The sequence below is a fragment of the Salvelinus alpinus genome, chromosome 15, assembly GCF_045679555.1.
Source record: "Salvelinus alpinus chromosome 15, SLU_Salpinus.1, whole genome shotgun sequence".
Classification (NCBI taxonomy): Eukaryota; Metazoa; Chordata; class Actinopteri; order Salmoniformes; family Salmonidae; genus Salvelinus; species Salvelinus alpinus.
Genome location: NC_092100.1, coordinates 33,349,320 through 33,374,180, shown reverse-complemented (window position 1 = coordinate 33,374,180; position 24,861 = coordinate 33,349,320). Strand labels below are relative to the sequence as shown.

Below are 24,861 nucleotides of genomic sequence, written 5' to 3'. Positions count from 1 at the left end.
CTGAACACATGACATATCAGTGTTTTGCAATAAGTCTTTCACCAACACAGTGTCCCACCTAGATGTGAGTCTATACTCACTGCTGTCAACATGTTAAGAGGTTGTGTTTTTGACATGACCTTTCTTGGTCAACTATGGTAGTGTATAATGATCTGTTTTCTCTTGGTATTTCTATTTTAAATATTTTTTTCAAATTTGGAGAACATTGATTTGTTCTCAGAGCAAAATAGCGTTCTCTTGTTGAATACATGTCTGAAGGCTGGTTTAGGAAAATGTGATGTGCACTTGCACCTATTTGTAGGCCTGCTATAAATAGGGTCCTGCTGGCACCACAAGCATGTGTATGATTGACAATTGCAGTCAGAGCTTTGCCTCTGGGACTCTGAAAAGCCTATCAATGGTAAGTTCACAAATTCATCAACTTTTGTTTCAACCAAGAAGTGTTTGAGTTCAATGTTAACCTCTGAATTCTAAAATAATGTCTAAGGGTTCAGTTTGACTCCTAATAACCCTTGTAGAGCCTGATAACGGTTCACATTTATACCTTTTTCATTGCAACTGCTTAGCTTGGTCAAAGGAAAGCAGTTGCCACTGTCTGAATTACTTTGGAGTTTTGATAATTGTTGCATTGCTTGAGAAAGGAGCATACAGGTAATATTTTCTTCGAGGATCTATTCGAATGAGTGAATGGTTTCCCAGACTAACCTAGACCAACTTTTAACAGTATTCACAGCTGTTTTCTCCTTTCTTTTCCAGCTACTCTTACACCGGTAAGACACTGCAACTTGAACCTGGGGCTTTGATCCATGACAAGCTGAGCATTTTTTACTCAAGGAGCAGTCTGCTGTAGTAGACACATTTCCTTTATATTTGTGGGAATATCTGTTGAGTGGACAATGACTTCCAGAAGACCAATGACCCGTTCTTACTCTGGTAACGGGAGGTCCGGCGGAAGCTACAATGAGGAGGAGGTCAGCTCTTCGAATGGCCGCTTGGAGAGCAGCAACTACCTCTCCAATGTCAGGCCTGAAAACAGGTAGATCACCTCTTCTTACGCGTTTCAGTGTGACGCTTGACGTTTCAGTGCGACTTTGTCCACCACACACATTCATTAGATATTTCGGCCATCTCAACATATCTGTGGATTGTTTCCTGAAGTCCAAAATGCTACATGGCAAGTAATAACCAAGTAACAGTATTTCAGCATTCTTAAGAAAAGCACAACTCTTAGAATACCAGTAAGAATCTCTTTTGTAGCCTACTTTATAAACACAACTGAGTCCCGTGTAAGAGAATCTAAGACACAAAACCACCAATATGTCTGATGGGCTGCCTTTATTTGCCTTCTCTCTGAATAGCTACTCAAGGTATTCTCAATCCAGGTCATCGAGGTAATGCATACTTTTACAACACCTATTCCAACTAACATCTTAACCACACATCCCGGTTTACCCCCAAGAGTGAAAGAGCAAATCTACACCGGTTTTTAACAATGCTGTAAGTGAACCTGTTATATTGACTTTGATGTTATTGAACATTGACGTTGATATACAATTTCATTGATATGACATTGTTGAAAATATAACTTTGTAAGTACTTTTACCATGTCACTTTTTCAACTGCTGAGAAATGTTTAATGTTTGAGAGAGCAATCTCCCTTCACAATCAGTAATGATAAGTAACTGCCTTCTTCCCCTGCCTGGAATAAACAATGTACAGAATAAAGGTTGGCTAAAAGATCCCTGAAATATTGGCCTTCTCATTGGAAAGTACTTTAGCACATGCCCTGAAGAACAGACACTCAAGCTAAAGCACCCTTTCTCTCTCCAGGAGTACATTGTTCGGTGTGATGGCTCAGCTGACTGAGGACACCCAGCCTGTATTTGAGACCACCGTTAAATCCAAGGCTGTGTCAGAGAACTGTAATGTGAAGTTGACATGTGTGGTTACAGGTACGCCTACCTCCTTCAGAGTTGTGTATTTGTGTTGGAATGCATTAGATAGTTGTGAGTTGAGGATTTGGTATTACGTATTAGTCACTCTGTGGTTAGTTTGAAAATAAAAGCGGAGAAACAAACCAACTTCTAAACAGCGATGCAAACATGAAGTAAGAATGGCGATAAATTATGAGAAACGTTGACTTTTGCTCTTCTTGCAGAAGACAATGCAAAGAGACAAGTTACTTCAAAATGGTTATGACTGCTCACGAATGCTTATCCACCCCAAACCCCCTGACCAACGAGTTCAATGCTTCCTTCAATACTCCCCACTTGGCAAACAGTTCGACCACATCATTAAAAAACAATGACCCATCTTTAGCACTGATCCACAACTGGAAAAGACGTTTAAAGAACCCCCACGGGTAGTTTTCAGAAGCACCCCCAACATCAGTCACATGGTGGTGAGGTCTGATCTTCCACCGATGCGGCGTAGCACCTTCCTAGACAAAATGTGCCAAACGATAATTACAGATGCGGCCGTGTAACTTTACAAACAAATTCAAAAGTTCAATCACCCTATCACGGGCAAGGCCATTAAGATTGCAGGCATCATTACGTGTTCCACAAAAAATATGGTATACCTGATCAAGTTTATTTGTAGTCTATACTATGTAGGATAAAATTCAACTAGCTCTGAAAACAAGGATTGCAGAACACAGGAGTAATATCAGGACTCTTCAGAGAAACGCCTATTGCTGCGCATTTCATGGAAGCTCGTCACAACATCAGCTCTCTGAGATACATTGGTATTGAACATGTTAAGCCTCCTAGGAGGGGGAGATACTGATAATCTATTACAGAGAAGAGAATTGTATTGGATTCACCGTTTGTCCACCATGTTTCCTAAAGGTCTGAACTAGAGGTCGGCCGATTAATCGGAATGGCCGATTAATTAGGGCCGATTTCAAGTTTTCACAACAATATTTTTGTACACCGATTGTGGACGATTTTATTTATTATAATTTTAAAAAATTACACCTTGATTTAACTAGGCAAGTCAGTTAAGAACACATTCTTATTTTCAATGATGGCCTAGGAACGGTGAGTTAACTGCCTTGTTCAGGGGCAGAATGACACATTTTTACCTTGTCAGCTCGGGGATTTGTTTTTGCAACCTTCTGGTTACTTGTCCAACGCTCTAACCACCTGCCTTACATTGCGCTCCACGAGGAGCCTACGTGGCAGGCTGACTACCTGTTACGTGAGGGCAGCAAGAAGCCAAGGTAAGTTGCTAGCTAGCATTAAACTTATCTTATAAAAAACAATCAATCTTAACATAATCACTAGCTAACTACACATGGTTGATGATATTGGGGACACTGCCCTGTGTAGGGTGCCGTCTTTGGATGGGACGTTAAACGGGTGTCCTGACTCTCTGATGTCATTAAAGATCCCATGGCACTTGTCGTAAGAGTAGGGGTGTTAACCCCGGTGTCCTGGCTAAATTCCAAATCTGGCCCTCAAACCATCACGGTCACCTAATAATCCCCAGTTTACAATTGTCTCATTCATCCCCCTCCTCTCCCCTGTAACTATTCCCCAGGTCGTTGCTGTAAATGAGAACGTGTTCTCAGTTGCCTGGTAAAATAATGGATAAATTAAAAAAATAAAATAAATATTACTACTTTATCTAGCGTGTCCTGCGTTGCATATAATCGATGCGGTGCCTGTTCATTTCTCATCGAATCACAGCCTACTTCGCCAAACTGGTGATGATTTAACAAGCGCATTCGCGAAAAAAGCACTGTCGTTGCACCAATGTGTACCTAACCATAAACATCAATGCCTTTCTTTAAAATCAATACACAAGTATATATTTTCAAACCTGCCTGCTAACATGAATTTCTTATAACTAGGGAAATTGTGTCACTTCTCTTGCGTTCCGTGCAAACAGTCAGGGTATATGCAGCAGTTTGGTCCGCCTGGCCAGTTGCGAACTGTGTGAAGTCCATTTATTCCTAACAAAGACCGTAATTCATTTGCCAGAATTGTACATAATTATGACATAACATTGAAGGTTGTACAATGTAACAGCAATATTTAGACTTAGGGATGCCATCCGTTAGATAAAATACGGAACGGTTCCGTATTTCACTGAAAGAATAAACGTTTTGTTTTCGAAATTATAGTTTCCGGATTCAACCATATTAATGACCAAAGGCTCATATTTCTGTGTGTTATTATGTTATAATTAAGTCTATGATTTGATATTTGATAGAGCAGTCTAACTGAGCGATGGTAGGCAGCAGCAGGCTCGTAAGCATTCATTCAAACAGCACTTTCGTGCGTTTGCCAGCAGCTCTTCGCTGTGTTTCAAGCATTGAGCTGTTTATGACTTCAAGCCTATCAACTCCCGAGATTAGGCTGGTGCAACTGATGTGAAATGGCTAGCTAGTTAGCGGGGTGCGCGCTAATAGCGTTTCAAACGTCACTCGCTCTGAGACTTGGAGTAGTTGTTCCCCTTGCTCTACAAGGGCTGCGGCTTTTATGGAGCGATGGGTAACGCTGCTTCGAGGGTGGCTGTAGTTGATGTGTTCCTGGTTCGAGCCCAGGTAGAGGCGAGGAGAGGGACAGAAGCTATACTGTTACACTGGCAATACTAAAGTGCCTATAAGAACATCCAATAGTCAAAGGTATATGAAATACAAATGGTATAGAGAGAAATAGTCCTATAATTCCTATAATAACCTTAACCTTAAACTTCTTACCTGGGAATATTGAAGACTCATGTTAAAAGGAACCACCAGCTTTCATATGTTCTCGTTCTGAGCAAGGAACTTAAACGTTAGCTTTTTTACATGGCACATATTGCACTTTTACTTTCTTCTCCAACACTTTGTTTTTGCATTATTTAAACCAAATTGAACATGTTTCATTATTTATTTGAGACTAAATTGATTTGATTGATGTATTATATTAAGTTAAAATAAAAGTGTTAATTCGGTATTGTTGTAATTGTCATTATTACAAATAAATAAATAAAAAAAATAAAATCGGACGATTAATCGGTATCGGCTTTTTTTGGGCCTCCAATAATCGGTATCGGCGTTGAAAAATCATAATCGGTCGACCTCTAGTTTGAACCAAGAGTTTGATATCAGACCATTTCTTACAGGAATATGTCACGTTGATTAGTCCTGCCATCCAGGTCTCCACTTGGTACACATATATTAGATTTTTTGTAACTACTACATGTGCCCATCTCATTGATATTATTAGAGGTACCCAAGTTGTTTTTGAAATACACTATATATACACAAGTATGTGGACACCCCTGCAAATGAGTGGATTCGGCTATTTCAGCCACACCTGTTGCTGACAGATGTATAAAATCAAGAACACAGCCATGCAGTCTCCATAGACAAACATTGGCAGTAGAATGGCCTTACCGAAGAGCTCAGTGACTTTCAACGTGGCACCGTCATAGGATGCCACCTTTCCAACAAGTCAGTTCGTCAAACTTTAGCCCTGCTAGAGCTGCTCCAGTCAACTCTAAGTGCTGTTAATGTGAAGTGGAAACATCTAGAAACAACAACAGCTCAGCCACGAAGTGGTATGCCACACAAGCTCAAAGATGGAACCACTGAGTGCTGAAGCGCATAAAAAAAAATTTGTCCTCGGTTGCAACACTCACTACTAAGTTCCGAACTGCCTCTGGAAGCAACGTCAGCACAAGAACTGTTCGTCGGGAGCTTCATGAAATGGGTTTCCATGGCCGAGCAGCCGCACACAAGCCTAAGATTATCATTCGCAATGCCAAGCGTCGGCTGGAGGTGTAAAGCTCGCCTCCATTGGACTCTGGAGCAGTGGAAATTCGTTCTCTGGAGTGATGAATCACCCTTCACCATCTGGCAGTCCAACGGACAAATCTGGGTTTGGTGGACGCCAGGAGAACGCTACCTGCCCCAATGCATAGTGCCAACTGTAAAGTTTGTTGGAGGAGGAATAATGGTCTGGGGCTGTTTTTCATGGTTCGGGCTAGGCCCCTTAGTTCCAGTGGAGGGAAATCTTAACACTACAGCATACAATGACATTCTAGACGATTCTGTGCTTCCAACTTTTTGGCAACAGTTTGGGGAAGGCCCTTTCCTGTTTCAGCATTACAATGCCCCCGTGCACAAAGAGGGGTCCATACAGAAATTGTTTGTCGAGATTGGTGTGGAAGATCTTGACTGGCCTGCACAGAGCCCTGACCTCAACCCCATCCAACACCTTTGGGATGAATTGGAACGCCGACTGCAAGCCAGGCCTAATCGCCCAACATCATGGCCCGACCTCACTAATGCTCTTGTGGCTGAATGAAAGCAAGTCCCCACAGCAATGTTCCAACATCTAATGGAAAGCCTTCCAGAAGACTGGAGGCTGTTATAGCAGCAAAGGGGGGACCAACTCCATATTAATGCCCATGATTTTGGAATGATATGTTCGACAAGCAGATGTCCACATACTTTTGGTCCTGTAGTGTAGGTCGCTATAGTTATAACTATGGCCACCACGCGTCCTGCGCGTAATGGTCACATGGACGGGTATTACAATGTAATCTCTTTTTTTACTGTTACCTAAGCTTTAACTTGGACACATTTGTATGTATAGAATCCAATATGACCATATGTACCTCTGTGAATAATTATGATTGACTATGCGCAAAAGTGAATTTAATTGTTTCCTCACCCACCATTGCATGTGCGTAATGGTCATGTGAGGTGAAATGTGTATATTTTGGGATGTGAGCACTCTACAAGCGTAGTCAATAAAGCAGTAAATTGGGAGCATAAACAGTGTGCAGGCCTTCCTGTTCTTTACAATTATTCTAAAGCGTATTCAATAACGTGAAAAGAAAAAAAGCAGTTAAAAAATAAAGGCAGCTGAGACTAAATGATGCAATGGCATAATGTTGGCACAGAGAATCAAGACAAAAATAGGTTTGAAAATCTAAGCAGGTTTTGCTGTTGCCTTCCCTCTGGCACTTGGGTTGGCTGCTTTTCAACCACAGCAGTAAAACTTGTGGCCTTGCATACTGCTGTGATGCAACAGTCTGAAACATGCCTTTGTTCTTGATACAATTTCCTTTCAAAACGTAGATTTTTTTTATGATTAGTGGCTACTGTATGTAAATCTCAAGGGTAACTTGTAAATTAAAAAATGAGGATAATGAGGGCATACTCTTAATGAGAGATATCTTATCAAATATAGATTTATTTTAGGTTTAAACCAAGTCATTATATTATACTGTATGTCTGTGATGTACCATCTCCATGTGATGTCCATAGGTAACCCAGCCCCAGAACTGACGTGGTACCGAGATGACATGGAGTTGGACCGATACTGCGGTCTTCCAAAATATAAAATTGTCTGCAATGGAAAAACTCACATACTCCACATTTACAAGTAAGTAAGACAGAGAAAACCATATACCCGAAACCATATACCATTTACACCAGATAATTCAACAATTACAATTTGGGTTTTATATTTGAATTTGTGCTCAATGATCCCTGCACAGTTCCCTAAATTATTTGAGCCTCTCTTTTTGCAGCTGCACAGTGGATGATGCAGCCATCTATCAGGCTTCAGCCAGGAACAGCAAAGGCATTGTCTCCTGTTCTGGGGTTCTGGAGGTAGGCACCATGAGCGAGTACAAGATCCACCAGAGGTTCTTTGCCAAGCTGAAACAGAAGGCAGAGAACAAGAAGAGGGAGTTGGAGGAGAGCAGGAAAAGGGGCAAGGAGAACGTCCAGAAAGAGCCTCGGGAACAGCAGCCTCTCCGAAGCAGCCCGATCCCCTCTCAGAGGAAGCGCCGGGCCTCAAGCGTCCCCTCCTATCCACCAGATGGGGAGGAGATCACAGTCAGCCAGGGGGCAGAGGCTGTGGAGCAGCTAGCACCTGCTGTTGAAGAACCTAATGGGGTCAGTGCTAAAGTCAGTGAACCGGCTCCAGTAAAACCTACAGAGAATGGGGGCAAAATTCCCAACAGAGAAACCAGAGAAGCCAAAAAGAAAATAAAGATCTCAAATGGTGTAGATTCTGGTGTTGTCAGCAGTAGTCATACAGGACCGGGCAGTAATCATACAGGACCGGGCACCGGAGAAAATTCATATGATGGAGGGATAAGTTTGTCTCAATTTCTGGCAGATACCCTTCATTCACAGACTGCTGAAGAAAAGATCCCTGCACAAGTGGAGGAAACATTGGCAGCGGAGACAATGGATACTACTGCTGCTGATCCTGAAACAGATGTGAGAGAGGAGAAGGGGAGAGAGAGGGAGGACAGAGAGGGGACGGACAGAGAGAGGATTCTTGGAGAACAGGAAAGAGAAAAAATGAGAGGGGGAGAACTGTCAATTGAGAGAGAAAAAGAAAGAGCAAGAGAGGCAGAACAGTTGCATAGGACAACAGCACATAGCAACACAGCCTCAGAAGTCAAAATGGAGGCTAAGACGCATGCCCACAAGGAGGGAGATCATCACGATCACCACCACATGCAGGAAACTCTTTCCAATGTGCTCCACTCAGTCAAATACTTTTTCTTTGGTAAGAGCAAGAAGGATCATGCTTCTCATGATCATCATGTGAAAGGTCAGGAGAGCGAGAGAGGTCATCCATTAGCCCCAACACAGCCATACCCTAGTCTTCCCCATCCACATCCACAAGAGCAAGATGGTGTTGATAAAAACCCCACAGAGGAGACAGTACCCATGGAGGTAGATGGGCCACAGAAAGCCCCGATAACTCTGTTACCACATGAGCAGCCAGATTCATTGGAGCGGTTGAACCCAGATGAACACAAGTGTGGAATTACTATTTCACACCCAGAAGAACCCCCTTCAGCTTCCAAAAGAGCACCAGAGAGTGTGCCTCATTCACTGGAGCATGTTGAGCAGAGGGCCATGGATGTATGTCTGGAGGTGATCAGCAACACTACAGAGACAGTGCCCATGTCTGGCCCTCCAGCCCTCAGTGAGGTAAGTTGTGCCTTGTTGCTTCTAAGATTACATTGACCGCTCAGTCGCACACTGCAGTAGGGAGCCACTTAAAGGCTATTTATAGATTGTACATTTGTGCAACAAGACTTGAGTCTAACCACTCCAGGTCAACAGATAAAAGGGTACATATGATTGAGCCACAGCAAATAGCTAGAGAAAGTCCAAAGAACATGCTGAATGCAGATGAATCATAACAGAGACTATTAGTTTGTTAGTTGTGTGTTCGTAGCCACTGTACTGTCTAAAACAGACAGAACACACTAACCCATTAAAGAAACTATCAGGAACATGGGGGCAAGTGTGTCAGCCAGGCTCTGTCAGACTATCTAGACTCTTGAGAGTGTGGGTTTCAGTGCATCAGTATCACTCGAGAGCAACACCTCGAGCAATGTAGTGGGGGAAACAGGGAATCTGCCCAACTTGTATAAAAGAATGAGACCATTTGGGGCAGTCTGGTGTTGACTAATACAAATAATTCTCAGGGAGATTGGATAAGCTAAAAAAAATTGTATTTACAAAAACTCCTAGGAATTGAAATGAAAAACATTCTGTAATTCTCTGTGCACTGCTTTCATTGTGCTTTGATGGTAATGACAAAACTCTACATCTATCTCAATGTCAAACTCTTAGGGTTGTATTAGCACCCATTTGCATGTACTGAAGACATTAAGATAGGCGTACCCTACCATTATGTTGTGACCATGAAATAGCATTATATTTTAACAATTAGCTCTGCTGGATAATATAATCATCTGTCCACAATATTAAAGCTGATCTACCCTCCCAAAAAATGTAAATAAAATACTAAGTCAAAAGTTTGGACACACCTACTCATTCAAGGGTTTTTCTTTATTTTTACTATTTTCTACAAAGTAGAATAATAGGGAAGACATCAAACTATGTAGTAACTGAAAAAGTGTTAAACAAATCAAAATATATTTCATATTTGAGATTCATCAAAGTAGCCACCCTTTGCCTTAATGACAGCTTTGCACACTCTTGGCATTCTCTCAACCAGCTTCACTCTGTGGTCCAACTAGGGCTGTTGCGGTCACCGTTTTACCGCCACACCGGCGGTTACAAGTCATGAAGGCAGTCAAATTCCACATTACCGTTTGTCACGGTAATTACGCTTCTCCAAGCTCTGATGCTACCAAACTTGCTAACTGCCTGGCACTCAGCAATCTATTGTCTCTCTAATCACTCTGACATCAATGCAAATGTATTTGAAAATCTAATCAAACACTTCATGAGAGCCCATGAGCTCATGTTGCGCAACATTTCTATAGGCTATGCAATTGTGCAAGAAAACAGAGTGATGGCCACGAATAAAAAGACGAGGATCCCGTCAGCTTTCTATAGGCTAGGACTGCTATATTTATTTGTCGAACATTCCTTATATTAAGCACATTGCTCACATTTACAACAGGAGTATAGCCTACCTGGCTGGCATGAAAATTAAAATGCTATTTTTTTTTAAATTAACCACAGGGAAAAGCATAGATGCTATTTAAGTACATAGATGACATGCATTTTTTCCCGCTGCCCCTGTTTCGATACAGGTGCATGATAATGGTACATTCTAAATCAAAACAAATGTCACACATATATTATTTAGTATATGTAAAGACAAGATTAAATCAAGGATAGTCTGATGGGTGACAATATTAGCCTACCACTTGTGAATGATATTATCACTTGTGAATGATGCCCAGCATAAGAAAGAATGCCTTTTTTCGAATTTTTTTAATCATAGTCGCACACCTCATGTAGCCTATCCCATAGGCCTATATGTTTTAGTAAGGTTTATATCACAACTAAAGTGGCCAAATAACTTCTTAAAATTAAGCAAATTAATCGACTTTACAAGGGGTGTAGAGTCTAACTAGCATATATAAGCAGTGCGTAGGTTTAAAAGTTTGGGGAAGATATTTTTCACCATAAAATTTACCTTTATAAAAGCATTTCATGCATAATTGCATTTGCGGTCACTTTTGATAATGGTGTTTTCCCGCTAATGGAACATTGGTGCTTATAGCCTACTGCCGTGTGCGCATTGCAGCGCTTAAAATGTGAAGAAATAGCCTAATAGTTTATCAACATTTTAAGCTAAACATTCTGATCTGTTGTGTCAGCCACATTGCATAAAAAATGTTTGATGCTAGTGGTTGTATTAATTTGGGATCTATCGCATCCCCCAAGTGTCCCAGACGATGTTTGAAATATTTATTTATTGTACAGAATAGAATTGGTCGACTTTTGTACTATGGGGGATAGTAGATTGACATAGTCTAGTGCTTTTGCTGTTCATTAGGCTTACTCTTGTTGGCTGACGAAAAGTCAATGTGGACAGTTCTTCCAATATCTTCAATATGCACCTCGGAATTGGATAAGGACACGTGCAGGTGCGTCCGCGATGTGACTGTCTTCACTTGTAGCCTGTGAGAAAGACCCGATCACATGACAGAGAGCCGTGTGAGTGAGAGGAGCTTCGGATTGTGCAGAACACTGAGGGAGAAGGGCACTACGCAGCACTCCGGGCCAAAAAGGCATGCATTTCTTTAGGGTGCATTATGGCCACAAAGGGGATGCCGCCGTGAAATTCAAGGCATTATCAAGTTATCAAATTGTGAATGAGAGACTATTGGAGTGTGTACAGACTGCACAATAAGAAAGCAGAGCTCATGCCTTTCAAGTGACTTTTTTCAAATCATCATTAGAGTCTCATCATGCAGTCTTACAATGTATTAAAAATCAAAACATATAGCTCAACGTTTGTAGAACAACTAAAGTTGTAAGTGCGTGCCGACACCGAGATGACCTGCTTTATGGAAGAGAAGGAACCGGACACATCTGCTGACCCCTGTCATTGTGGCGAGATAACCACTCTAGTTTTTTACATCATCAATAATGTGGAATCATGCAGCCCGTATATGTTTTTATTTCATAAGACATTCTAAGGTTTGTATCATTCACAACTGAAGTTGCCAAATAACTCAAAATCAAGCATATTTTCAAATGATTCAAATGATCACAATTTAAGCTGAATACAGAATAACAGCTCCATGCACGCACTAGCAAGGAAAAATATTCTTTCAATTTTATTCAGTGAAGTTCAATTATATTCTTACTATAAAATCATATAATATAAAATAATGGCACTTCTTCATATTATAATGTTTCATAGAAAAGACCTGCCTAAAATTAATAATGGATTTATTGTGATGGTGTACAGGCAATTAAATGGATTTATTACACTTTAGACTTTTAAAATTTAGATGTTTCAAAGGCACGCATCAGCAGCTTGCATGTGTGGAACTCCTTTATGTTAATTAATGGGCAATTACCATGAGACCGACGGTAATTGACAATCACCAGCTGATGAATTTTCGTGACTGCCACAGCCCTAGGTCCAACTCATCCCAAACCCTCTCAATTGGGGTCGGGTGATTGTGGAGGGCAGGTCATCTGGTGCAGCACTCAATCACTCTCCTTCTTGGTCAAATAGCCCTTACAAAGCCTGGAGGTGTGTTTTGGATCATTGTCCTGTTGAAAAACAAATAACAGTTCCACTAAGCGCAAACCAGATTGGATGGTGTATCGCTGCAGAATGCTGTGGTAGCCATGCTGGTTAAGTGTGCCTTGAATTCTAAATAAATCACTGACAGTGTCACCAGCAACGCACCCCCACACCATCACACCTCCTCCTCCATGCTACACGGTGGGAACCACACATGCAGAGATCATCCGTTCACCTACTCCGCGTCTCACAAAGACACGGCGGTTGGAACCAAAAATTTGGACTCATCAGAACAAAGGACAGATTTCCACCGGTTTAATGTCCATTGCTCGTGTTTCTTGGCCCAAGCAAGTCTCTTCTTCTTATTGCTGTCCTTTAGTAGTGATTTCTTTGCAGCAATTCAACCATGAAGGCCTGATTCATGCAGTCTCCTCTGAAAAGTTGATGTTGAGATGTGTCAGTTACTTGAACTCTGTAAAGCATTTATTTGGGCTGCAATCTGAGGTGCGGTTAATTGCCAATTTGGCTCAAATGCATTAAGAAGGAAAGAAATTCCACAAATTAACTTTTAACAAGGCACACCTGTTAATTGAAATGCATTCCAGGTGACTACCTCATGGAGCTGGTTGAGAGAATGCAAGAGTGTGCAAAGCTGTCATCAAGGCAAAGGATGGCTACTTTGAAGAACCTCAAATATAAAATATATTTAGATTTTTTTAACACTTTTTTGGTTACTACTGGATTCCATATGTGTTGATTTCTTCACTATTATTCTACAATGTAGAAAATAGTAAACAAAGAAAAACAATTGAATGAGTAGGTATGTTCAAAATTTTGACTGGTACTGTATATATAATGGTTGTTTGATTATAATCCTGCCCACAACTTACTGACGTTGTTCAATGTAATGTTATACCGTACACAACGCAACTATATGACACATCATAGTTTAACTTCACTGGCAAACTGATATGGTTCTGTTTAATGGCTTTACTTCCCTTCCTGTTGAAATGCAATCTGACAGATTGTCTCAGTAATGTAACTAGAATCAACATCTCTCTCAATGCCAGTGTGACACATGATGACACTAATTCTATTAGTCCCCTACGGTGCTAATTCCAATTAACCTCGAAGTCTGCTGCCCATTGTGTTTATATTGGATTAGAGCATTAGAACATGCAGTAAGGGGAGCTGCTCTCCACTCTTCACACAAACAATGGTTTTGTGGATATGTTTCTCCATAATGTGGAACTGCAACTCCCCTTTCCTGTTGTGGCCAGTTAATGTTAGAAGTTGCGGCAAATCAATTGGAGGAACTCATAACAATTGAGAGAACTTTGTTTGTGCACAAGAGTGAAAATTTTGTTAAAGAGGCCTTGTTCGGGCTAGAGTAACATTTTTTAGACTGAACGTGACACCAGTTCCTCTTCATTAAACACAACTCGAACTCTCCTGTTCTAATGTCATGGAACTGTACGTGTCTGTTTGACGTCACATAAGAAAATGAATGACCTCAGAAAAAACCCAGGGGAAGTTGCAGATAGATTCCTCAAAATGATAAACGTTATTATTCAGATATTTATACTACATACTGCTCTTCAAACAAACCTGTAATCCAGTAAAAATATTGCATTAGAATAAAACATTTATGCGTCTGATTGTTTTAATTATGTCACGTTCCTGACCTGTTTTCTGTTAGTTTTGTATGTGTTAGTTGGTCAGGACGTGAGTTTGGGTGGGCAGTCTATGTTTTCTGTTTCTATGTTGGTTTAAAGGGTGACCTGATATGGCTCTCAATTAGAGGCAGGTGGTTTTCATTTCCTCTGATTGAGAGCCATATTAAGGTAGGTGTTTTCACACTGTTTGTTTGTGGGTGGTTGTCTCCTGTGTCAGTGTCTGTATGTTACGCCACACGGGACTGTTTTCGGTTTTGTTTGTTCGTTTTATGTAGTCAGTTTTCCTGTTATTGCGTTCTTCGTGTTTCATGTAAGTTCGTCGTCCAGGTCTGTCTACATCGTTTATTTGTTTTGTTAATTATTCAAGTATAGTTAGTTTTTTCGTCTTGTTTAAATAAATTATGTCATCACACAACGCTGCATTTTGGTTCAATCCCTGCTCCTCCTCTTCGGATGAAGAGGAGGAGGAAAGCCGTTACAAATTAACATGGAAATTGCTTTTGCCACAGGCAATGTTACTTTTTAAAGGCTCCATTTTTCAAAACAGAAGAAATGTTGATACAAATATAATTTGACTTTTATGTTAAAGTCACGTGTTGTCCCTAATTCCCCAAAGACAATTACATTTTCTAAGCATGTGCTCAGCAACGGCAAATTACTTTGAGCATTAGTCACTTGAGGTGGGATGATATTCCCTTGCCAACAGATAGGCACTCATTCATTCAGCTCACTGTGTAAACAACACACCTGTTAAAGGATTCTTTGTGTGGAAAAAATGAGGAACCGTTTACCTTATCTGGTGCAGATAAAGCTGTCCGTTTTTAAACACTTGACATTTTCCAACACTTGGTTTCAATTAACCTTGAGCCTGTTCGATATGGGTAAAGGAGAGTTCATGAAAACTGACAGGTCGTAAACATTGTTTTTAAATTGTCCGTGGTCACACAAACATTATGTACACATTTGCCGATTTAACATATTCACAAAGGTTATACAGTTCACGTATGTTGAAAACTGGGTGACACTTTATTTGGATATTCCCATATACTGTATTTTATCTTCAGATGGTCATACTATCAACAAACTATCTGTTGATAAGAATCTGCTTGCTAAGGTTACAGTAAGGGTTAGGTTTAGACTAAGTGTTATGGTAAGGGTTAAGGTTAGGGATAGTAGATAGTTGAAATGTTGTTGACAGTTATTGAATATCTACGGAACATCTACAAACCATCTATCCAAATAAAGTATTACCAAACTCTGATATGGATTTTTAAATATTCTGGAATTATATTATATCTCTGGTCATTCTTTAAAACTGATTTATTATGGAAAACAACTTTCCTCAGTCTAAAAGAAGCACTGAGTGTTCAATAGTCAAAGGTGAACATACTGGCCTTGGTCATGTGGTTGGCCATAACAAATAGTTTGTCAATGATTTAAAAACCCTTTTCGTTGCAGGTAATCATTATTGGTTTGTGATACTTCTCCAAAGCTAAGTGTCGATAAAGATTCATAGTCACAAGATAATATGATTATATCGGCTACCACTAAGGTAAATCCTAACATAGTAGTTATCATGGTGTTGTTATTAATTATGGTGTTGTTCAGGGCTTTCCAAATACCATGTGAGTGTTGATATTATGTGGTACTAAACAGCTGTGTTTGTTTTTGCCTCAAGGCTGCTGAGGATCAGACCCAGGCAGACTCAGTCCCCCACATGGTTGTCTCAGCCCCACATGAGATAAACATCCAAGTGTTTTCATCCGGGACTGATCAGGTGACAAGACTAAATGATAAAACTGAAGATTTACACAAACAGGGTATATCTGACTCTACACGGAACCCAGACCCCAGCAGTGGAGCAGGTCCCCACATGTCAAACCTAACTAGTATGGATGACAGTGGGAGTGCTCCTAACAATAATGTCCCACCCACAGTCAGCCAGTGCCTCATCGAAAGTGAAAAAGAGAAGGAAATGCATGTGGATGAGAAGGGCATTGAAAGTGTCTATAAGAATCAAGGAGAGAAAGGTGATGTCAAAGCAGAGAATCAACCATGTCCCTTTTTAAATGTGAGTGAAGGGATATTTTATATCAAAACACCTGCTGTAGAAGAGAGAATTGAAACATGCCATTTTAAAACACAAGAGCAGCAGACTCTTACTTTGGATGATAAAGTTAATACACACGATTCTAAATCCCAAGACAAGTATATTGATACTTTGCAAGAGAATGTAGAGACAATTTCTTCAAAAGCACACATAGAATGCATCCCGGTTTTAGAGGAGAGTAAAGAGAAAATACATAACAAGGAGGAGGAGATACATTTCAATAGATTGGAGGAATCTTCTCCCACTTTGCTGCAAAAGAGTTTAAAGAATAGAGATCTAAAAATAACAGATGAATACCCTCCTGTGGCAGTGGAGAGCATAGAGGACCATGATCTCAACACAAAAAGGAAATCTACCTTAGCTTTAGAGAAAAGCGTTGAAAGTGCCTTAAAAGTGGAATGTACTCCTGCTTTGGAGAAAAGTTTAGTGGACTGTCCATTTGGCAACCAGAATGTGAGATTACAGAGAAATGAGGTGCGAACCCTCACTATGGAGAGACGGGTTGAAATGGAAGAAATTGTGACTGAGATAAAGGTAGAAATGCTGGGTGAATCTAAGAGCCACTTAGAGACACAGCCTGTGAGAGGCTCTGCCATTGTGCCCGCTGAGCAACCAGTGGCAGCATCAGTTACCAGTCGAAAGGCTAATGCCACTCATCTGGGTGGATATTCTGGAAATGTAAAAGAGATTAGAATTGTAGATTCTGCTCTTAAAATCCCAGAAATCAAAATTATTGTGACAGAACAACAGGCAAAAGAAGAGCCAATGATTATACCAAATATAGAGATTACGGACCCAGAAGTCAAAGAGCCTACACAGCCATTAATACCTATTACACCCAATGAACCTACATCAGAGTCAGCCATTTTCCAAAAGGATGATGCAAACGAAGTTTTAGACATAATGATCACAGAAAAAAGTGCAGCTGTTACCCCAGTGATAATTGATGTGACACCCACTCAAGAAAGTAAGCAGAATAATATTATCATCGAACCAATGGAGAAAGTGCAGGAAGTTACACCAGTTGAAGAGGCAAAAACGCCTACGGCAGAGCAACCAACTAATAGTGAGTGCCTCACAAAGATGGATACTAAGTTAATTCCTAAAGGAAATGTTTCATATTCTGATGATAGTGAACTAGACCATGAGCATCCACAAGTTAAGCCCCTCGTCTTAGATACAGGAACACCAGAGGAAGTACCCAAAGTGCCTCTGTTTGTGGTCCCTCCTATTTCTGTAATCTGTGAGGATAGCCCTTTCGAAAGCGAAGAGCTTCTTAAAAATGAGAGTAAAGAATCAGAATCCTTGGCGGCTATGCTCAGGGGGGTCAAGAGTGATTTAGAAAATTCTTCTACCCCTGAGTCTGACAAACCCCATAATATTCCACAAAAACAGACTATAGAAACAAAGGAACGTAGCGTGATAGACAACATCCCCTCTGTGTCATATAAACCCGTAATGCCAACAGAAGAAACAACAATCCAAAAAGCTGAGGACATCAGTATTACTGAAACTGATAAGGTAAAACCACTCAAAGAGTCAAGGATAGAGTCTTACATCATTGGTGATGAACCAAGAGAAAGAACCCCTATTGAGAGGCTTGCTGTCAAACCCCCAACACCCCCCAGGAGTCCCAGTACTCTTCGCAGGTTTATGTCCAGGACTCCCCCTGCCATTACTGTGGATGACCCTGCTAACAGTGAGAAGGCAGGATTGGAGCAGAGTGGTGGAGACACCCCAACGTCCTCCCTGTCTTGTGAGAGCAGCCCCAAGCTGAAAAGAAGGGACAGTCTGACCCTCATCCGCTCTGCCACGCCTGAGGAGCTGGCGTCTGGAGCTCGCCGCAAGATCTTCATCCCCAGGGAGGGAGAAGGGGTAGTGGTGGCGCTGGGTGTGGGTGGTAGCCCACTGGACACCCAGGTCAAGGAGGCGGCTCCATACTTGTCGCCCAGTCAGGCTCGCAGGGCAGCGTTCCTGCAGGCCCCAGCAGGCTCACAGACCCCACCGCTGGAGAGACGCTCCCCTCTGCTGAGCCGTAGGAAGGCAACTCTGGAGGTGCCTAAAGTTGTGGAGATCAACACAGAGGAGCCAAAGAGCCCAAAGACTGAGGTCAAACCTCCTGAGAAGGAGAAGCTGAACCCCTTCAAAGGTAAAACAATAAAATAGGAAATCCAATATTGTTTCTATGTCCATCTCTTGGTGTTGGTGTCTCATATCAGGAGGAGCTGATCAGGAAGCTGCCACTGAATGAAGTAGAAACGTTAGAGGAAATCATGTACAGTATATCTTTACCTTGGTGTCCCCCCACCCAGCTCCTCAGGTTATCCGTAAAATCAGGGGAGAGCCCTTCCCAGATGCCTCAGGACACTTGAAACTCTGGTGCCAGTTCTTCAACGTGCTCAGTGACTCCTCCATCAAGTGGTACAGGGACGAGGAAGAGATAGTTGAGGTGAAAAGAAGGTAAATCTCCCATCCCAGAGTTTACAGTAACTGCTTGCAATACAATCTAGCGGTGACATAGCATTTATATTCACTCTGATCAACGCCATCATGCAGTTACAGTATTAGACACCTGCCCTCTGAAAACAGTTGCTTTGTACAAAATTACTGTAAGCATTCATTAATAGCCCCATTGATTGGTTCATCTGGGCCCTGTGCTATATTTGAAGAACTAATGTTCTGAAGATGAACAGCCTTTAATTTTAGCAGCGGGTTTATCACACAGCCATGTCATTCTCTCATTCTCACTCTGGGAGGTGTCCAGTTTGTGTGACGAGGGAGCCCACAGCTCTGATCCTGACTGACACAGGGAGGTGAAGCTTTGGCCAGACACAGCCACTGAAAACTGAGACACTATTTCGCTATTCACCAGGGGGCTTTAAAGTATAAATCTGTGCTATTGGCTGCTAGGTCAGCAAAATCTCCCCTCATGCAAGCATGGCACACAGCACTACTGTCTGTCTCAGTCTCACAGTGACCTCTTGTGGAGGTGAATACATTATTGAATATGCTGTGAGCGTGTGTCTTGTGTCACGTCAACCTTTTTATCTTCTTTTATTTCCCAGTGGAGGAGATGAGAGCCAAGTAGCACTGGCCATCGTCCAGACATCCAGTCAAGATTGTGGGGTGTACGGCTGCACAATCAAGAACGAATTTGGGACTGATTCAACTGACTTCCTTCTCAGCGTAGACTGTAAATTATGTTAACCTAATGGCATATTTCAAATCCCACAACATTACTTCAACCATGTATTCCATTAGTTACTAATTGTGTTTGTTTTTTTCTGCAGTACTTTCAGAGTACTTCCTGCGTGAGGATTTAGAAGGTAAGCCTCATAGGCACTGAGGAGGTTTATACAATATTATAAACTGGGTGGTTCGAGCCCTGCATGCTGACTGGCTGACAGCCGTGGTATATCAGACTGTATACCACAGGTATGACAAAACATTTATTTTTACTGCTCTAACTATGTTGGTAACCAGTTTATAATAGCAATAAGGCACCTCGGGGGTTTGTGATATATGGTCAATATACCACGGCTAAGGGCTGTGTCCAGACACTCTGTACTGAGTCATGTCCAGGCACTCTGCGTTGCGTCGTGCAAAGAACAGCCCTTAGCCGTGGTACATTGGCCATATACCACACATCCTCAGGACTTATTGCTTAAATAACTTAAACTCACTGTATTGTTGACTACCTTATTGCTATGATATAACACAATGTTTCTGCTCATGTGGAGAGTTTCTGACATTCATATTGCATCCTTTACAGTTGGAGAAGAGATAGAAATGACTCCAATGCTATTCACCAAAGGCCTAGCAGACCCGGGATACTGGGGGGAGAAGTTCTTTGGGCGCATCATGACACAAGAGGCCCACCTGGGAGAGGGCTGTGCACACAAGGCCTGCAGGGTGAAGGTCATCTATGGCCTGGACCCTGTGTTTGAATCCGGAACCAACTGCATCATCAAAGTACAAAACCCCATCGCCTATGGGACCAATGAGGACAGCAACCTTGCAGAGAGAAACATGGAAATGACTAAGCAGGTGAGTCTTACTGTACATCACATCATGAGGACAGCCCTCCTGTAGTGTTTTGTATTGCTCTGACTTGGTATTGCAGCTTAGGAAGTCATCTGTACTGGGTCATATTCATTAGGCACCAAACAGAAGAAAATGGACTGAAACAGGGAGGGACGGGACTACCTGAACTTGTCCAATAAGAAACGTTAATTACCGTTTTCTGTTGCAAAACATTTTCTATGGTATGCCCTAATGAATATGACCCTGGTGACCACTGGTTGGATGACAGAATAACAGCATTCAGGTACAGATTTAAGAAACTTAAAAGAGTCCAGTGTGCAAACCAATGAATAATTGGCTTTGACTAGTTTAACATTGAATTGGAGATTGTAGAGAAAAAGCATATGAGAAAACAAATGTGACACAAATGCAATGCATCTTTGCATTTTGTCTCACCAGGAGTGCAAAATCCAAAACACAGTTCGGGAGTATTGCAAAATCTTTGCTGCTGAGGCGAGGGTGATTGAAAACTTTGGCTTTTCACTGGAGTAAGTAATATAATGACTGCAATTCAAATTTTGATTATTATCAATGATCATTATCAATACACTTATCAATGATCATTATCAATACACAATAGTATGAGTAAATCAATGACAAAAAACGACAGAGTATGGTTATGTCATTCATTCCCTTTGTTTTTCTGCATGCTTACACAGAGTGAGCCCTCTTTATCTGATGTACCGCCCTGCCAACTCGGTCCCATATGCCACTGTGGAGGCTGACCTGAAGGACATCTTCCTCAAGTACTGTATGATGGATGCCAAAGGCAGGCTGATCACCAGAGCCACCTCAGAGGTGGAAATGAAATGCTGCTCCTTCCAGCATTGGATCCACCAATGGACAAACGGCAACTTACTGGTCACTGGGCTGGAGGGTAAGAAAGACTACCAGACAAGGTCATTCTCAAAAGAAAAAGAAGAACAAAAGGCAGTTCAAATAAAATGATCCGTGTTATTTGTTTATTTCAGGTGTTGGACCAAAGATCACTAAAGTTAGAATCGTCACAAAATTGAAGGGGTTTGTATATCATTATATATTTAGGTTGTCATATGGAAATACACATTAAGGCTCAGTGTTGGGGAAGCTACTCTGAAAATATAGTTTACCAAGCTACCGATTACTTCACACTGGAAGAAGTTAAGCTACATTACAGCTACCCTTAAGAGAAATCGAGTTTACTTAACTATAGTTACTTTGAAAAAGTAGTTCACTACTTTTTTATTTTATTATCATATCTGAAATGTCAAACTACAAATTACAAGAACAGATAACTCTGGGGTCATAAGTTAACATAATGTGTAATTTAGCCTATTAAACATTTCAAGTGAGAATTAAGCAGGTCTGATGCTGAAAAAGAAAGGAAATGATTGCTTACTTTACCCATATTTTCTTATCTTTTTGCAAAAATAAGGTAGTGTGTATTTCCAGTAGTTAGCTACACCGCTACATGGAAAAAAGGTAATTAACTAGAGAAAACACTACCTAGATATGAATTCAGTAAAACTACCACCAAGCTACGGCAAAATGTCATTAAATTACAGTTGATCTACATGTAGTTCACTACTCCCCATCTCTGTTGATGCTATTATTTAAAGTAGGCATATATGTGTGCTAATGTTTTACCAGTTGGTCCACATCATCTTATCCAACTCTAAGGAAATTACTTCTGCATTGCAGGTATCAAGGCCTTACAGAGGATGGTTCTCCTAAGGTGTTTGAGCAGTTCCTGACCCAGCATCAGTGTAACTACTACTGTGGGCTTCTCAGCCTGAGAACCCTGAAGCCCATGGACACCCTGCAGCAGCCCCCTAAAATCAAAGTCTCCCGAAGCCCCCTGCTCGGCAGGAAGTTGGGCTCGTCCAGCCCTCAGCTCAACAGGAAGTTGCGCTCATCCAGCCCCCAGCTACAGAGAAAAGGACTGAACAGCCCCTTGACAACCAGAAAGCCAACCTCCAGCCCAAAGGTGCCAAGAAAGACTGGGGAGACAGAAAACAAGTCCACAGCCAAACCCAATGCCGATGACAGACTCAAAGTTGTGGTATGAGGTAAAAAACGACAAAAGGGAATACATATCAAAACAGCTTCCCTTTTCTTTCACACAAACATTCAACTTTGTTTTCCTGTCACCTATTACTGTATTTAGTTTGGTTGAAGCTAAGATGACCAGCATGGCCTTGAACAAAATGCAGCAGACTTTGTGCCTGAAAAGTCCTCATCCAAGAGGAAAACAGGGAGATTAGTTCAAATCTAGGGAATAGGTCAATGACCGACCCTGTTGGATGGTTATGTAACAATACTGTGAATTTCTCAATCACAATCAGTAGTAAGATACTCCCCCTTCTCCAGCTTACTGTGGAACTGCTGAACTGGTTAATTGAGTGGAGGTACAGTACTTTTAAGGTCTCTTCAACTTCCAGCACTACGGAAATGGGACACAGTGATTCACCTGAACCCAGTGCTCTGTCCTCTGCAAAGGAGAAGAGACTTATGAAGTGGTTGAAACAATGGTGCTGGATGAAAAGCGGTGGCTGTAAGCAGCAATCTAATAGCTTGATGCAGATGCAAGGGGATTGGAGTGCACCAACTGCCTTGTACATTTGTGATGTACTGTATATGTCTTGGACATACAGTGCATTCGGAAAGTATTCAGACCCCTTGACTTTTTCCACATTTTGTTAAGTTACAGCCTTATTCTAAAATTGATAAAATATTTTTTTTCTCTCATCAATCTACACACAATACCAAATAATGACTAAGTGAAAACAGGTTTTCAGAATTTTTGCAAATGTATTAAAAATAAGACAGAAATACCTTATTTACATATGTGTTCAGACCCTTTGGTATGAGACTCGAAATGTCCTCCTGTTTCCATTGATCATCCTTGAGATGTTTCTACAACTTGATTGGAGTCCACCTGTGGTAAATTCAATTGATTGGACATTTGGAAAGGCACACACCTGTCTATATAAGGTCCCACAGTTGACAGTGCATGTCAAAGCAAAAACCAAGCCATGAGGTAGAAGGAATTGTCCGTAGAACTCCGAGACAGGATTGTGTCGAGGCACAGATCTGGGGAAGGGTACCAAACAAATGTCTGCAGCATTGAAGGTCCCCAAGAACACAGTGGCACCCTTCATTTTTAAATGGAAGAAGTTTGGAACCACCAAGACTCTTCCTAGAGCTGGCCGTCTGGTCAAACTGAGCAATCGGGGGAGAATGGCCATGGTCACGGAGGTGACCAAGAACCCGATGGTCACTCTGACAGAGCTCCAGAGTTCCTCTGTGGAGATGGAAGAACCTTCCACAAGGACAACCATCACCGCTGCACATCACCAATCAGGCCTTTATGGTAGAGTGGCCAGACAGAAGCCACTCCTCAGTAGAAGGCACATGACTGCCCGCTTGGAGTTTGCCAAAAGGCACCTAAAGGACTCTCAGACCATGAGAAACAAGAAACATGATAACTTTTTGGCCTGAATTCCAAGCATCAAGTCAGGAGGAAACCTGGCACCATTCCTACAGTGAAGCATGGTGGTGGCATCTTCGGGACAAGTCTTTGAATGTCCTTTGAATGTCCTTCAAGTCTTTGAATGTCCCAGCCAGAGCCTGGACTTGAACCCGATAAAACATCTCTGGAGAGACCTGAAAATAGCTGTGCAGCAACGCTCCCCATCCAACCTAACAGAGCTTGAGAGGATCTGCAGAGAAGAATGAGAGAAACTCACCAAATACAGGTGTGCCAAGCTTGTAGCGTCATACCCAAGAAGACTCGAGGCTGTAATCGCTGCCAAAGGTGCTTCAACAAAGTACTAAGTAAAGGGTCTGAATACTTGTGATATTTCAGTATTTTTGCAAAAATGTCTAAAAAACTGTTTTCCTTTTTCATTATGGGGTATTGTGTGCAGATTGATGAGGGAGAAAAAAACAATTTAATCAATTTTAGAATAAGGCTGTAATGTAACAAAATGTGGAAAAAGTCTAGGGGTCTGAATACTTTCCGAATGCACTGTAGAAATAGTTTTTGTTGGTCAGTAATAGGATCTTGTTAATGTTAGTGGAATAGCATGTTCTAAGATGTTCTATTATGGCAGTATTTTGTCCTAAAACTATGCAATGCAGTCTTCCAAATACTGAACAAAGACAATATTACTCTTGCCTCTTTACTGGGAATTTGTTTTTGTGCACTTTTTTTGCAAATGTTTTCTTGCCTTTTGAAAATTGCCAGGTTTTTGTAGTTCAGTTCATTTTTGTTGAACTTTATTAACCCCATAATCTGTTAATTAGAAAATAATATGTTCACAGCTTAAATCTGAACAGTACAGTACACTGATCCCCTTACCCTGGTTCCTCAAAGGATTGTCACTTGTCGTGATATGTAACTGACAAAGCTTTGAGTGATGAACAGTGGGAAGGGGCTTACAGAAATAAACACTAACTTTGTTAGTGCCATTTACACACATGGGTCAACTTACAAAGTGAAAGACAT

The 24,861-nt window shown here is 41.4% G+C and overlaps 1 protein-coding gene across 2 annotated transcripts; it reads left to right on the top strand.

Moving 5' to 3' along the window:
• Positions 1-77: 77 nt before the first annotated feature.
• Positions 78-24,655, top strand: LOC139539943 (alpha-protein kinase 3-like). 2 transcript variants are annotated; one of them, XM_071343384.1, is made up of 15 exons: positions 263-400; positions 757-1,036; positions 1,359-1,391; positions 1,831-1,952; positions 7,271-7,388; positions 7,537-8,962; positions 15,858-18,438; positions 18,602-18,749; positions 19,355-19,482; positions 19,580-19,615; positions 20,062-20,336; positions 20,772-20,860; positions 21,032-21,249; positions 21,344-21,392; positions 22,053-24,655. In XM_071343384.1, exons 2-15 carry the CDS (start codon positions 897-899, stop codon positions 22,417-22,419), a joined length of 5,730 nt encoding a protein of 1,909 aa, XP_071199485.1. In that variant the 5' UTR covers positions 263-400; positions 757-896; the 3' UTR covers positions 22,420-24,655. The 2 variants fall into 2 exon arrangements, with proteins under 2 accessions (XP_071199486.1, XP_071199485.1); XM_071343385.1 differs by lacking the exon at positions 1,359-1,391 and having other exon boundaries at positions 78-400.
• The last annotated feature ends 206 nt before the right edge of the window (positions 24,656-24,861 follow it).

Bases quoted from the DNA above. Each gene is read 5' to 3' on its own strand.
- LOC139539943 (XM_071343384.1), top strand. From the start codon at position 897: ATGACTTCCAGAAGACCAATGACCCGTTCTTACTCTGGTAACGGGAGG. The intron at 1,392-1,830 runs GTAATGCATACT...TTCTCTCTCCAG, and splicing joins TCTCAATCCAGGTCATCGAG to GAGTACATTGTTCGGTGTGA. The intron at 20,861-21,031 runs GTAAGTAATATA...ATGCTTACACAG, and splicing joins AACTTTGGCTTTTCACTGGA to AGTGAGCCCTCTTTATCTGA.